The sequence below is a fragment of the Vicia villosa genome, unplaced genomic scaffold, assembly GCF_029867415.1.
Source record: "Vicia villosa cultivar HV-30 ecotype Madison, WI unplaced genomic scaffold, Vvil1.0 ctg.001969F_1_1, whole genome shotgun sequence".
NCBI classification, from domain to species: domain Eukaryota; kingdom Viridiplantae; phylum Streptophyta; class Magnoliopsida; order Fabales; family Fabaceae; genus Vicia; species Vicia villosa.
The window spans coordinates 153,228-168,735 of NW_026705796.1; the positions used below are offsets into that span (position 1 = coordinate 153,228).

Here is a 15,508-nt window from a genome sequence, read left to right on the forward strand (position 1 = left end):
CGAAGGTAGGCAAGTCCATAAGGCCCAAGAAGCAATCTCTTGCGAATGTGGAGGTGGTGAGCCCTTGTATAATGTTTGGGCCGTCTGTTCCTTATACCCAGAGGAAGCCCAACAAGACCATTAGATTATCCCAAATCTCTGAATCCCTTTGCTCCTCTTCTTCAAGCGCAAAAAAGGACGAAAGTATCTTCTCAGGGGGGACTATTTTATGCTGTGATCAGGTTTCAGATTCAGATGTCGTAAAGGGTAACTCTAGATTCTGGAATCAGATTGAATCTAATGTTGGAGAAAAACTTATGAACATTATCACCAATTTCGGAGCTGAGTTAGTTTTTAGAGCTTGAAGATGCTGATAGCAAGAAGAAGTTGGGCAAGAAGGAGAAATCTAATCCGGGATTATGATTATAGGATCTTTCAATATTAGGGAAGGAGGCAGATTGATAAAGAGGAAGAGGATTGGTCAAATTGTGAAGAATGGGAAGGCAGATATTTTCTTGATTCAAGAATCCAAACTGGAATCTGTTGATGTGGGAATTATTAACAGCTTCTGGCCGGGTGAGAAGGTGGGTTGGTCTTTTTCGGGTTCTTCTGGAGCTTCAGGAGGTTTGATTTCTATTTGGAAGGAAGATGCTTGCGAGGTGCTTTTTTCTTTCAGGGGGGAGACTTTTTAGGGATCAAAATCATTCAGAAGGGGATGACTATCTATATCGTGAATGTGTATTCACCTTGTTCTTTTAAGCTCAAAAGGAAGCTGTGGAAGGATTTGTTGATCTGTAAGTCCAAGTTCTCTGATGGAGAATGGTGTATCGCAGGGGATTTTAATGCTGTGACCAACAAGAGGGAAAGACGTGGGCATGGGATTAGAAGCAGGAGGTCGGAGATGAGGGATTTCTCGGAATTCATTTTTGGATCTAATTTGATTGATGTGCAGTGTAAAGGGAAATGCTTTATCTGGTATAGCGGCGATGGTCTTTCTATGAGCAGAATCGACTGGTTCCTTTTATCCGATTCTTTAATCACGGCTTGGGGTATCATTGGGCAGCTCATTGACAATCGTGATGTTTCTAATCACTGCCCTATCTGGTTAATCTCCGATTTCTCTGACTGGGGCCCTAAACCGTTTAGAGTTAACGACAATTGGTTTGATAATTCGTCTTTCTTGTCTTATGTGGAAAGGGAATGGAGGAGTATCAAGGTTGAGGGGATGAGTGATTTTATTCTGAAGGAAAAATTGAGGATCCTAAAATCCAGTCTCCGGACGTGGAATGTGGATCATTTTGCCAAAATAGATCTTGATATCAAGGAGGGGATCCAGAAAATTAACAATGCTGATGCTTTGCTTGAGGCTTGCAGGGAGGACTTCGTCAAGGAGGTGGTGGTCGAGAGGAGTGAGGCAACTAGCGATTTATGGAAGAAGCTGTACTTAAAAGAGAATTTTTTGAGGCAAAAGAGCAGGCTGAAGTGGGATACTCTTGGTGATTCAAACAATAAGTTCTTCCATTGCTGCATGAGGGAAAGGTCTTTGAGAAATCACATCAGCTCTATTTTAGTGGAGGACCGTTTGCTGGAGTCTGTAGAGGATGTGAAGGAGGAAGCTAGGAGATTTTTCTCTAGTCAGTTTGCTGAACCTGATTTTTCGCGCCCTTGCTTGTCGGGTATTCGGTTCAGCTCTATTTCGTGTGAGGATGTGTCATACCCCAATTTTTGACCTAAGATACCACCTCATATCATTTGCATATGCATCATTTGCATCTCTAACAAATTGCATAGCTTGTGTTTGTTACTTGTGACTCAGCAGGATTTAATCAAGAAAATCACTCATCAGTACAAGTAACAATCAATTAGGGTTTTGTTCTCCCTTCATCTCAAAAGAATTATCTTCATCAACAATCAACATTTGGTCCTCAGAGATTCATTTCAACAATCTCAAAGGCTCTGAACCAACCAAGTTAGGGTTTTGACTGAAGATAGCATACTCCTGACTTTTGCTCAGAATTTGATCTAATGACTTGGGACATGACCTCAAGACCCCAAGTGCATCATTTTGACCTAATCCATTGGCTCATAACATCTCCTACACAAGGATTGATCAATAGAGAAATTTCAAATCATCAGATTAGGGTTTTTGAACTATCAGGGACTAAAATCAGGGATCACATTTGGGAAACCCTAAAAATCCCCAGGAAGTCAATCAAAGGTTTCAATCATCCTCAAATAATCCCTATGACAATATCCCATGGAAATTGCATCTCAATTCAAGATCCACAGTCATCAATTTCATCAGGTCGACAATTAGGGTTTTTGACCTAATTCACTGAACAACTGACTTTTTAATCAAGACATGGTGCCACAACTCAAACCATGGCTCAATATCCTCTAATGCCTCAATGTGATCCATTCATACCATTCATTTGGTGAGGATAGCCTGTTTCATTTGAAATCTCCAGAAACGCGATTCGTCTGAAAAAGTCAACTGTACAAGATCACCATTGACTTTTGGGGAATTTTGGTCAACCATGACTTTTGAAGTTTTAAATCATCAATATATGATATTAGAAGTCATTTGATCAAGAAAAATCAAGAAAATCAATCAAGAATCAAAAAGTCAAAAGTTTGACTTTCCATACTTAGAAAAATTTCTAAGTGTTTTTCATGGTTTTTTCCAAACTTTGGAAGGGAATTTCTCAAAATTTCACCTACAAACTGAAAAAAACTTCCAACATGAAAGTTGTAGATTTTGATCCAATGAACAACTTTGTCACATATAATTGTTTTTCATAAGATCAACCATTTAAGAGATATGGAGCTTCAAAGTTGGTATCTTTTGAAAACTTCACTTAAAACTTCATTTTCTTCAAAGTTCATGGATCTTTTTCACCCACTTCCTTAAGGATCTTGAAGAAACTTTCAACTAGGGTTTTGAAGTGTGTAATATGAGCTTTCCAAAATGTCCAAGAGCATGAAAAAATATGAAGTGTAGCTATGGTTTTGAATTTTGACATTAGTGAACTTTTTCACTTGAATTCTCACCATTTTTCACTAAGTTTCAAGACTACATGACCTATAATTCAAGCAATGATGCATAGAAGCAATAATTGAGAGATATTTTCTGATTAGAAGATCAGAATGGAAGAGGATAAGAAGCTAGAGTTTTAACCATGGTTTGGTCACTTTAACCATTTTGCATTAAATGTAAAAGATTCTTTTTTATCTCTTAAGCCAAATCACCAATTCTTGATCAACTTGCAAAGGTCTGAGTTCAGAACTCTTGGCCTATAAATAGAGGTGCAAATCACTCTTCAATTCACACCAAAACCTCACAATTATAGGTTTTCTCTCTTCTTTCTTGAATTGCAAGTTTCATAGTTTTCAAAGAGGTAGAAAACTCAACCTCCAAACCTTTGAATTTCTGGCCAAAGTGATGTTTCTAACAACTTCTAAACATCATATGTGATGTGTTTGATCCATCCACACACCCCAAAAACACTCAAATCTCAGAATCACTACCTCACTTCCACATGAACCAAAATTGAGCCTTATCATGCCAAAATCCATTCAAGATCATTTCTGTCCAAACTAACACTTCCAACACCTCATATATGTCACATATGAACTATCCCAACACTCATCATCAATCAAAAACTTCAGAATCATCAGGCTCGATTCACACTTGGTTCTACTGCAGATCGGGTTCCATGGAATGATCCAGATGTTTTTAATCCACTCCAAGCATCCAGACATGTTCTATAATCATCATTCAAGCTGTTCAGATCGAGCAACAACTTCTGTAACACCTCTACTGAAGAATTCAATCTCCACTTTGGCCGTTTTTGAAGGTAAGTCTCATGAACTTCAAACTCTATCATGCACGCATCATAAATGAAATATTGATATACCATCTTGTTTCTGCACACATGAGGATCATTAACCCTCAATCAATTGCATCATAACTTGCACATCCATCATTTCACGATCAAATTCAGTTTTAGGGTTCTTCATGTTCATGTGAAAATTGATAACCTTAGAGCAAAAATAAATGAAATTAAAGGTCATCATCATGTTCCTCGTCCAAAACCGAGTGAGATAGACCCTTTGATCAATCAAAACAACACAGATTTGAAGAATTTCAAAATTCAGTTAGGGTTGTGTTCTTGGCGCGTTTTTTCGTTCAAAGAATTCAAATATTTGTTTTAAAATATAATGCATTGGAAGCGTATTATAAACAAGCCACAAGCGTGGCTCAGTTGGTCCATGTTTTGGTTAGCAAGCGTGGGTGCGTGGGTTCAAACCCTTGTGGAGACAAAACCAATTTTTTAGCACCTATTTTCTTTCATTTTTCTTCACAACTTTAATTAATCATTTAACTAACCAAATCAATTCATTTTTGCTTCATTTTTTAAACACTATTCATTTAATATATATATTTTAAGAATATAAAAAAAAATCATCAAAAAATATTTATTTGATACATTTTTAAATAGGTTTAAAATGACTTATTTTTAAGTATTTTTAATACTTTAAATATTGTTTTTTCATTTAATTTTTAACCTAATCACTTGTAAATATTTTTTGAATAAACCCTAATCATCTAAGTGTTAATTGAAGACAATCTTTTTGTTTATCTTGATTAATTTGACTCCTTTCAAAATTCAAATCATTTTAAGACGAGCGATCGCGATTCATTTTCAAAACGATAAACCACTTCTTTTTTTGAAATCCTTTTTGATTAATCAATCGATTTTCAAAATGAAGTGGGGCCTCTCGAATATTAGAGAGTATAAGTCCCTTTCCTCTTTCTTTTACAGTTTTTCTTTGTACAGAAAACTCTTTCAAAACAAACTTTTCAAACTGTTTTCAAAACAACAAACGACGCATCTTTTAGCAAAACAATCAACCATGTTTTATAAAATAAAACATGGGCCTCCATGTAGGTATAAGTCCCAAGCCCCTTTTGTACATACCCATTCCTGTACATGAAATTAGGTATTTCATTGTACACCTTTTTTGTACATACACTTTTTTGTACATACCTCGATCAGTTTGTTTTTTAACTTTGAACAACAAATCAAAAATGAAGGTTTTCTTTAAATCTTCCCAAAAATATACCATGGGCCTCCATGTAGGTATAAGTCCCAAGCCCTTTGTAAATACCTGTTTACACAGCTTTGAATAAACTCAAGTGGACTTCTCCCCGAGTGTGAGTCCCGAGCCCTGTGTATACAAATGGATCATGCTTACAGGTATATTTCCTTCATAAACACCATTATATACACACACCTTGTCATATATATGTGCTTATATATAACTGTTCATATTTGTTCATGTACCTGTTCATACTTGTTCATGTTTGTTCATATGTGTGATATGTGTGCTTGTTCAACTTAGTACAACACTAGGTTCCCCATAGCCTCCTATTGGGCTTCGTGCAAAGAATCTCCCTAGTTTAGGTTAGGACATAGAGTATGGTTTCCCAGTGAAATCGCTCTAAGAGCTCAAACCAACTATACCACGCCTCCTCTTGGGCTTTGTACAAACGACTTGTCCCTCCCATAGCCTCCTCTTGGGCTTACAATGCAAGGACCCTGGATTGTCCCTCCCATAGCCTCCTCTTGGGCTTACAATGCAAGGACCCTCGGATAGCCTCCTCTTGGGCTTCGTACAAGGACCCACGGGCTTCTTATAAGCATCCCCAATATCCAAATCAAAATACCCTAGGAGATTAGACATTTTTCATCTCTATGCTAGGAGTATCTCTTCTATATCATCACAAACAATCAATCAATCAAACTTTTTTGCCACAAGGCTGGCTAATCAATCAAACTTTTTTGCCACAAGGCTGGCTAATCAATCAAACCGTTTTGCCACCGTACTGGCTGATTAATCAAAGTTTTTGTCACAAGGCTGACTTCATTGAAACTTTTGCCACGAGGCTGGCTGATTAATCAAAACTTTTTGTCACAAGGCTGACTTCATTGAAAGTTTTTGCCACAAGGCTGGTTAAACAAACAAAAATCAAACAGATGTATGTGATGACATAGATTAGATACATCTAGCATTTAGACGACATTTGTCTATTTTCCTTTGCTTCCACTAGCTTAAGTGGGAACTACGATTGCTCTGACTTTCTCAACATCCCTTTGAGAATACGTAGGCACAAGGTCGATCCTTGGCGAGCAAAACAAAACAAAAAAAACATTCAAACCTTAGCACCCGTAGACCCGAGCTACAGATGCTCTGATTCCCTCTAAGGGATATGTATGCAGAGGATCGCGATGATCTTTGCGAGCATAATCAAACAAACACCTTAGGTCCCACCTATTTCACCAGAACCTCTCAACAACATGGAATGAAAAACAAAGAAAAGAAACCTATAGAGTACTATAGATACGTTGGGTGCTAATACCTTCCCTTCGTATAACCAACCCTCTTACCCAAAGATCTCTCCCCCCACTTTTAGGTTATTGCAGCTTTTTTCCTTTTCCTCCTTTGGAAATAATAAAAAGTTTGGTCGAAACAAAGAAAAATCATTTTTTATGAGCACTCGAGCCCAAAGAAGGCATCAGGTGTCTCATCCCACAAAAAAGAGGAACAAAACGATTTTTCGCCCGCGACTCAAAAATGGCGACTTCACTGGGGACCATCTTTTTATTGTTTCCAAAGGAAGGGTTAATTCTATTTTTATTTTTCATTTCATTTTTGTTATATGTGTGGTTCTGGTTCTGTTACTTGTGTGGTTCTGTTACAAGTGATACATTATGGACAAATCCTAACCCGGATTAAGTACACATAAGAAATTAGGTGGAGGGTATAGTCATGTGCAGGCGTACGTGAGAATCCTTCCGCTCAGTGGAGGTTCCTTGTTGGTAATATATGTTTAGCATGTTTCGTAGCGAAGACATTATTACTTTCATTGAACTGTAGAAGCTGAGTTGGCCGTAGAACCCCAACCCATCCTGGCCTTATTAGGACGTGGTGCAGAAACGATCCAGGTGAAGACTTGGATAGTTGTCATGCGGAGAACCACACTCAGACGAGTTTTTCTTGAGAATATTACTGGCTCATGAGATGAATTGTGGAAAGCCGGTAATATCCGAAAGAAAAATGTAGACTCTGACGTATCAGTAGAACATGTTGTGCAGGTGATTAACTAGATCTATCCCATTTTTGGTTCTCTGACCTCATGCTCGTGACGCTGGACCTTTGAACCTATGTGTACCATGTTTGTGTACCATGTTTGCGTTACCATGTTCGTATTACCATGTCTGTTTTACCATGTTTGAATATGTGGCATTCATGCATCCACGCATTCATACATTCATTAAAAAAAAAACCATCTTTTTTCCATAAAAACATGATTTTTCCAAAGATTTAGAGAAATTTTCTTTGCAAACATTAGGATTAAGTTATGGAAGAGGTAAAGAGGCATACCAAGAAGTACGGTTTCAAAGCGCCTGATGTAGAAAGACTGGTAGAGTTAGCATCTTCTGTACAAGATCCTTCTAATTTTAGGAAAAGTTATGGAAAGCTTTTGCCTATTTTGAACACTCATGTTGATGAAGGACTTCTCAAAACTCTGGTTCAGTTCTATGATCCCGTCTACCGGTGTTTCACCTTTCCAGACTACCAATTGGTACCGACCTTGGAAGAATATGCCAATCTTTTGGGTATTCCCGTGTCTGACAAAATACCCTTCAATGGTTTGGAAGCCATTCCTAAGTCACACGTCATTGCAGCAAGTATCCACTTGAAGAAATCTGAAGTAGAGAGTAATTGGACTACCAAAGGAAACCTCCCGGGTTTAACTTCACACTTCCTGGTAAAGAAAGCCTTTGATTTCATCGAAACTGGTAGCATGATAGCCTTTGAAGCTGTACTAGCCTTGCTCATCTATGGGTTGGTTCTGTTTCCCAACGTCAACGACTTTGTTGATATCAATGCCATAAAGATCTTTCTGATTGGAACTCCTGTTCCGACTTTGCTTGGTGACATGTATTTCTCTGTCCATCATAGGAATCGCCAAGGCGGTGGAATCATTGTATGTTGTGCACCTTTGTTGTTCAAATGGATTGTTACACACTTACCTGAGTCCCCTATTTTCACGGAAAACCGAGAAGGTTTGCGTTGGCCTCGAAGACTTATGTCTCTTACTAATAATGATATCCGTTGGTATACCTTGGCTCACTGTGGTACAGAAACCATTGAAAGTTGTGGAGAGTTCGCCAACGTACCCCTCATTGGTACACAAGGAGGAATTAACTACAATCCGATTTTAGCCCGACGACAACTCGGGTATGCAAATTCAACTAAACCCATTGGTCTCTCAGTGGAAGGCTACTTTTACAAAGAAGGGGATGATCCTCAAAGGTTGAAAACAAGAATGGTGAGAGCTTGGTACGACGTCCGATGGAAAGAAAAAGGTGAAGCGAGAAATTGCATTGCCGTGGACACCTATACCTGCTGGGTAAAGAGAAGAGCAAAGGAGTTTCAAATGCCTTATGTTTATGAAAAACCCATGTTCCCTGCAGTATCTCAATTGCCCAACATTCCCACTATGGAGGAATACCAAGACACTTTAGCCAAGATGAGGATAGAGAAAGATGCTTGGGAAGAAAAGTTTCGTAAGACCGATGTGGAAAACAGAAGGTTGAAGAAACGAATGAAAGATCACGAAGAAACTCTTTACCGTCAAGATGGATGGCTCATGAGCAAAGATGAGAAGATTCGTCAGAAAGACGCTGCAATCAAAAGGTACATCAAAGAAAGCAAAAGAAATCTTGAAGGTTCATCAAGCAACGCTCCAACTCCTGACGACTGGAAGAATGTGGTTGACAAGCTGAGGACCGAAAAGGCCAAGTTGAAAGCTTATTATGGGAAAGAAATCATGAAGCTCAAGCTGCACAATGCATTTGGTTCTTCGTCTGATGAAGATGCTTAGGATTTGTTTAGATTTTCATGTATCATTTGATTCTGTAAGGAGCTATGCTCCAATGTTGTAACATTTTCCCATTATTTCAATAAAAGAACAGTTTGTGTACAAATGTTTGCAAGGAAATAATCTTTAAAATATTTGGAAAAAATCATAAACTTTTTTTTTTGCATACATCATTCTGCATATCGAGTCTGTTGTATAGAGTCTTATCTTTTGGATCTTTCTCCATTAGATCGTCAAGCTGTCGCGTCTCAAAGTTTCTCGACCGCGCTCGCAATCAGATCACAGATACAATACTCGTTCAAGCAGAAGAAGAATAATGGAAAGTTCTGAACAAGAGAATGTTGAGCTTCGTGGTACAGTGACCACTCTTCAGGAAAAATTGGAAAGTCTCACTACTCTGGTTGACTCCTTAATGGCCGCACAGAATCAGCCGCCACCAAACAGTCAAGCAACAGTGACATCTGAAGTCACTACTCCAGTCTCTACAGTTGCATTCAGCATTCCATCTTTCTCCATGCCAGAAGGTTCGGGCACGCCTTTCAGCTTCGGTACAGGTTTTCGCCATAATGTTTCTGGGGTTCAAACATCCACAACTGAAGCGCCTGCTGCACAAAGTTCACAGTTCACTCCAAATCAGGGGGTAACTTTTTCTCAAGTCACTATGGCACTTTCTCAACCCACTATGACGGTTCCGACTCCTATGGTTCACACTGTTCCTTACGGAGACAATGAGATTTATCATGATCAGGGTGATAGCACAAATCAGCGAAGCCTTGTAGGAGATCTCCAAGAACAATTCAACAAGATGCAGCTGGAAGTCAAAGCTATCCGTGGAAAAGATTTGTTTGGAAAGAATGCCCAGGAGCTATGTTTGGTTCCCAGTGTACAGATACCTGCTAAGTTCAAGGTCCCTGACTTTGAAAAGTACAAAGGAAGTTCTTGTCCACAAAGTCATCTTGTGATGTATGCCAGAAAGATGTCTACTTATGCAGATAATCATCAGTTGCTTATCCATTACTTTCAAGACAGTTTAACTGGTGCCGCACTGAAGTGGTACACAGGCTTGGATAGCACTAATATTCAAACATTCAATGACCTAGGTGAGGCCTTTGTCCGACAATACAAGTATAACTCGGATATGGCTCCGGACAGAGATCAGCTTCGATCCATGGCTCAGAAAGACCATGAAGCTTTCAAAGAGTATGCCCAACGATGGAGAGAAACTGCTGCTCAGATTAATCCACCATTAAAAGAGAAAGAGATGACAAAGATCTTCTTGAATACTCTCAGTCCGTTTTATTATGAACGCATGATTGCTAGTGCTCCAAGTGATTTCACCGAAATGGTAAACATGGGGATGCGTCTAGAAGAAGGAGTCCGAACCGGACGTCTGACTAAAGAAGGTGGATCTTCAAGCGGAACCAAAAAGTTCGGAAGTGGTTTCCAAAAGAAGAAGGAACAAAGTGTTGACATGGTATCCCAAGGGAGGCCAAGAGGAAATGTCAATCGTCAACGACAGGTAGCTGCTATCGCACCAGCCGTTAATACAGCACCGAATCCGGGGTTTACTCCGCAGTTTCAACAACAGCCTCGACCACAGGCTCAGCAGTTTAACAATAATCAGAATCGTGTACAAAGAGCTCCACAGTTCGATCCGATTCCAATGACGTACACAGAATTGTACCCTGCTTTGATTGAAAGAGGTCTTGTTCAAACTAAAGCGCCACCACCCGTACCTGAGAAACTCCCATGGTGGTACAAAGCTGAGGTCTCATGCCCTTATCATCAAGGAGCACCTGGCCATGATCTTGAGCATTGCATAGCCTTGAAATATGAAGTTCAGAGGTTGGTTAGATCTAATCTCCTCTCTTTCAGAAATTTGAATCCTAATGTGCAAGCAAATCCGCTGCCCAATCATGGAGGGCATGTTGTAAACATGGTGTATGGATGTCCTGGTCCGTACCGAGTCTATAATATCAATTTCTCAAGAGCCGATTTGGTACAAATGCACGCCACTCTCTGTCGAGGGCCGAGTTTTCGCCAGCATCAATACGGTTCCTGTAGCATATGTTGTGTAGATCCTCACGGATGTTCGATTGTGAGAAGAGATCTCCAAGTGCTGTTGGATAATGGTACTATTCAGATCTACAGAAATAGGGATGAAAATGAAGTTAACATGATAGGATGTTATCCGCATGAGCTTTTAGTCTCAGATATCAACTCGGAAATGCCTACAGTTAACGTCATCGTTCCTCATTTCAACATGCCCGAGCGCATGGAAGTTACCTACAACAAGCCGAAGGTTCCTATTGCTCCTTTAATCATTTGTCTACCTGGACCTGTTCCTTATGACTCTAACAAGGCAGTTCCATACAACTACAATGGTACAATGATAAAGAATGGACAAGAAGTTCCTTTACCTACTCTTTCATCTGTCGTAAACATTGCTGATGTAAGTCGTGTAACAAGAAGTGGACGTGTGTATACTCCGCTACCTCCAAAGCAGCCTGTTGCTCCTGTTACCGGGCAAAATCCTGTCAATACACCAGTAGAGAATCTTGTGGAAACTCCTGTCAGTAATACAAACATTGATGTTGGTCAATCCAGTGGAACCAATGTCAATCCTGACTTTGATGAAATTTTGAAACTTATCAAAAGAAGTGAATATAAGATTGTGGATCAGCTTATGCAGACTCCTTCAAAAATCTCAATACTTTCATTGCTTTTAAACTCAGAAGCCCACAGGGAAGCCCTGATGAAGGTTTTGGATCAGGCTTTTGTAGATCATGATGTGACTGTTGATCACTTTGATGGGATAATAGCCAACATAACAGCTTGCAACAATTTAAGCTTCTGTGATGAAGAACTCCCCGAGGAGGGTAAAAATCACAATCTTGATTTGCACATTTCTATGAACTGTCAGTCAGACTCTTTGTCCAATGTGTTGGTAGACACCGGATCTTCCTTGAATGTGATGCCAAAGACGACTCTTGCTCGCTTGTCTTACCAAGGAATGCCTATGAAGTTCAGTGGTGTAGTAGTCAAAGCATTTGATGGATCGCGAAAATCTGTTATCGGCAAAGTCAACCTTCCCATGACAATTGGTCCACATACATTCCAAATCACCTTCCAGGTCATGGACATTCAAGCTGCTTATAGCTGTCTGTTAGGACGACCATGGATCCATGAAGCAGGGGCAGTAACTTCTACGCTCCATCAAAAGTTAAAATTTGTAACAAACGGCAAATTGGTAACAATAAGTGGGGAACAAGCCTTGATGGTGAGCCATTTATCCAATTTCTCTTTTATCAGTGCTGATGATGTGGAAGGAACTCAGTTCCAAGGTCTCTCTTTAGAAGACGAATCTTCCAAGAAGAAAGCATCGATCTCTTCTTACAAAGAGGCGGTAAAAGTAGTAAAGGATGGAACTACCACTGGCTGGGGGCAAGTTGTGATCCCTACCAAGAATGAAACTAGAGCAGGACTCGGATGTTCACCAACATTCTCAAACTGCACCAAGAAGGATGAAACACTTTGTCCGATCAAAGAAACATTCATTAGTGGAGGATTCCTTAACCCAATTCCTCAAGAGGTTAACGTCCTTATCGAAGAATGCATCGAAGAAGGTCTCTCCGATGATGAAGAAGAATGGAAATGTTATCTCAATGACTCGGGATACATATCTCAGGAAGAACCATATCCTCCTTCAGAGAAATCCAAAGGCAAAGAAACTGAGCCTATTCCTGCAGAGATCTGGGACACCTTGGGACAACCAAGTGGAAAATTTGATTATATGGTGAAATATACTGCACCTGAAAGTTCAAAGATTGCGATTGAGGATATCCAACCAACTGGATGGGGAGATTCCTTTGAATATAATAGTCAACCAGAAGAGGCTTATCAGCTCTGTCAATTTTCTCAGCAACCTGAAATTACTGGAGATTTCGGATTCAATGCATCTGCCAAGGTTTATAATCCTGAAGATGGTTATTATCACATAAATGCCATTTTTGAAGATGAAGGGGAAAATGGTCCCGCAACTGACTCGGAAAGTGTCGCTGACAATGAGTCTCTTCATCCCGAAGACTGGGAAATACATCCTGAAAATTCTGAAGATTGTGACTCATCTTATGCTCTTCAAGAAGTAGAAGAAGACCGTTTCAACTCTACAAAGAACAAGGGTGACAAACCAGGACCTTCAAATCCTGCTCGACCAGCGGTCAATGTCAATACTGAAGATAATTCTGAGGGGAATTTTCATGATTACATAATACACAGAGGAGTTCGTTGCTACTGGAAAGCTGTCGACGTTCCGAATGTTGTTCGCCGCTCAAAGTAATCACCTCGCTGTTATTTTGACCTCCTGCCTTGCCCAAAGCAGAGAGATGTTTTATAGGGCTTTGCTTTTAAATGTTCCGCCCAAATAACTTTGTGTATAGGGCTTTGTTTTTAAAAGTTTCCCTCTTTGTCCTGCCCAAGACAAATGAGTTTGTGTTTAGGGCTTTGTTTCAAAAATGAATCATAAATAAAGTGTCATTTTGAATTCCCTACACTATGTGTTTTATTTTTTGCTTTTTTCTGGAAATGGTAATCCTAAAAAACCAAAAAAAAAAAAAAACTTTTCAAAAAAAATCTGCATACACTCTTGCATTCATAAATTTTCTGAAATAAATATAAATCACATGCGCAGATTTACTATTGATAAACCCATTGAATGCAATAACCCTATGCCCTCTCCCAACTTTGAGTTTCCTGTGTTCGAAGCCGAAGAAGAGGAAGAAGAGGAGATCCCGGACGAGATCTCTCGATTACTTAAGCACGAGGAAAGAGCCATTCTGCCTCACAAAGAGCCTTTAGAAAAGATCAACTTGGGTTCTGAAGAAGACAAAAAAGAAGTGACCATTGGATCGCTGCTTGATACTGATGTCAAGAGTAGGTTGACAAACCTTCTCAAAGAATATGTTGACGTGTTTGCCTGGTCCTACCAAGACATGCCTGGGTTGGATACCAATATTGTTCAGCATTACTTGCCATTAAAGCCAGAATGTCCGCCGGTTAAGCAGAAATTGCGAAGGACTCACCCTGATATGGCTAACAAGATCAAAGTGGAAGTTCAAAAGCAACTCGACGCAGGTTTTCTTGTCACCTCTGAGTATCCTCAATGGTTGGCTAACATAGTGCCAGTTCCGAAGAAAGATGGCAAAGTCAGAATGTGTGTTGACTACCGTGACCTGAACAAGGCCAGTCCAAAAGATGACTTTCCATTACCGCATATCGACATGCTGGTTGATAACACTGCTAAATTCAACGTCTTTTCCTTCATGGATGGTTTCTCCGGTTATAATCAGATCAAGATGGCTCCCGAAGACATGGAGAAGACATCTTTCATCACCCCATGGGGTACCTTTTGCTACAAAGTGATCCCGTTTGGATTAAAGAATGCAGGCGCAACTTACCAAAGGGCAATGACTACTCTCTTTCATGACATGATGCATAAAGAAATAGAAGTTTATGTGGACGACATGATAGCCAAGTCCAGCACAGAAGAAGAACATATTGAATACCTTTTGAAGTTGTTTCAACGACTAAGGAAATATCAGCTTCGCTTGAATCCTAACAAATGTACTTTTGGGGTTAGATCTGGAAAACTCTTGGGTTTCATTGTCAGCCAAAGAGGTATTGAAGTAGATCCCGACAAAGTCAGAGCTATTCAAGAGATGCCTGCACCAAAAACTGAAAAGCAAGTAAGAGGATTTCTCGGACGATTGAATTATATCTCCAGATTTATCTCTCAAATGACTGCTACTTGTGGGCCAATTTTCAAGCTTCTCCGCAAAGATCAAGGGGTTGTATGGACTGAAGATTGCCAGAAAGCGTTCGACAGTATCAAAGAGTACCTGTTAGAACCACCGATATTGATTCCTCCAGTTGAAGGAAGACCATTAATCATGTACCTTACTGTGTTAGAAGAATCCATGGGTTGTATGCTTGGACAACAAGATGAAACCGGTAAGAAGGAGCATGCCATCTATTACCTGAGTAAGAAATTCACAGATTGTGAGTCTCGTTACTCCATGCTCGAAAAAACATGTTGTGCTTTGGCTTGGGCTTCAAAACGTCTCCGCCAATACATGATCAACAATACTACTTGGTTAATCTCCAAAATGGATCCGATCAAGTACGTCTTTGAAAAGCCTGCCTTAACAGGAAGGATTGCCCGATGGCAAATGCTGTTATCCGAATATGACATTGAATACCGTGCTCAAAAAGCGGTCAAAGGAAGCATTCTCGCCGATCATTTGGCGCATCAACCAATTAATGAATATCAATCTCTCAAGTTTGACTTTCCTGATGAAGATGTCTTGTACTTGAAGATGAAAGATTGTGACGAACCGTTACCTGAAGAAGGTCCTGATCCTGGATCAAGATGGGGCCTAATTTTTGATGGAGCAGTAAACGCTTTTGGCAATGGAATTGGGGCAATCATCATCACTCCCAAGGGTACTCATATCCCGTTCTCCGCCAGACTGCTATTTGATTGTACCAACAACATCGCAGAATATGAAGCTTGTATCA

General features: G+C 39.9%; 1 protein-coding gene across 1 annotated transcript; it reads left to right on the plus strand.

Moving 5' to 3' along the window:
* The first annotated feature begins 398 nt into the window (after positions 1–398).
* LOC131637356 (uncharacterized) lies at positions 399–1,708 on the plus strand. The gene is made up of 2 exons (XM_058907953.1): positions 399–638; positions 740–1,708. The coding sequence occupies exons 1-2, from the start codon at positions 399–401 to the stop codon at positions 1,706–1,708; spliced, it is 1,209 nt and encodes a 402-aa protein (XP_058763936.1).
* Positions 1,709–15,508: the final 13,800 nt, after the last annotated feature.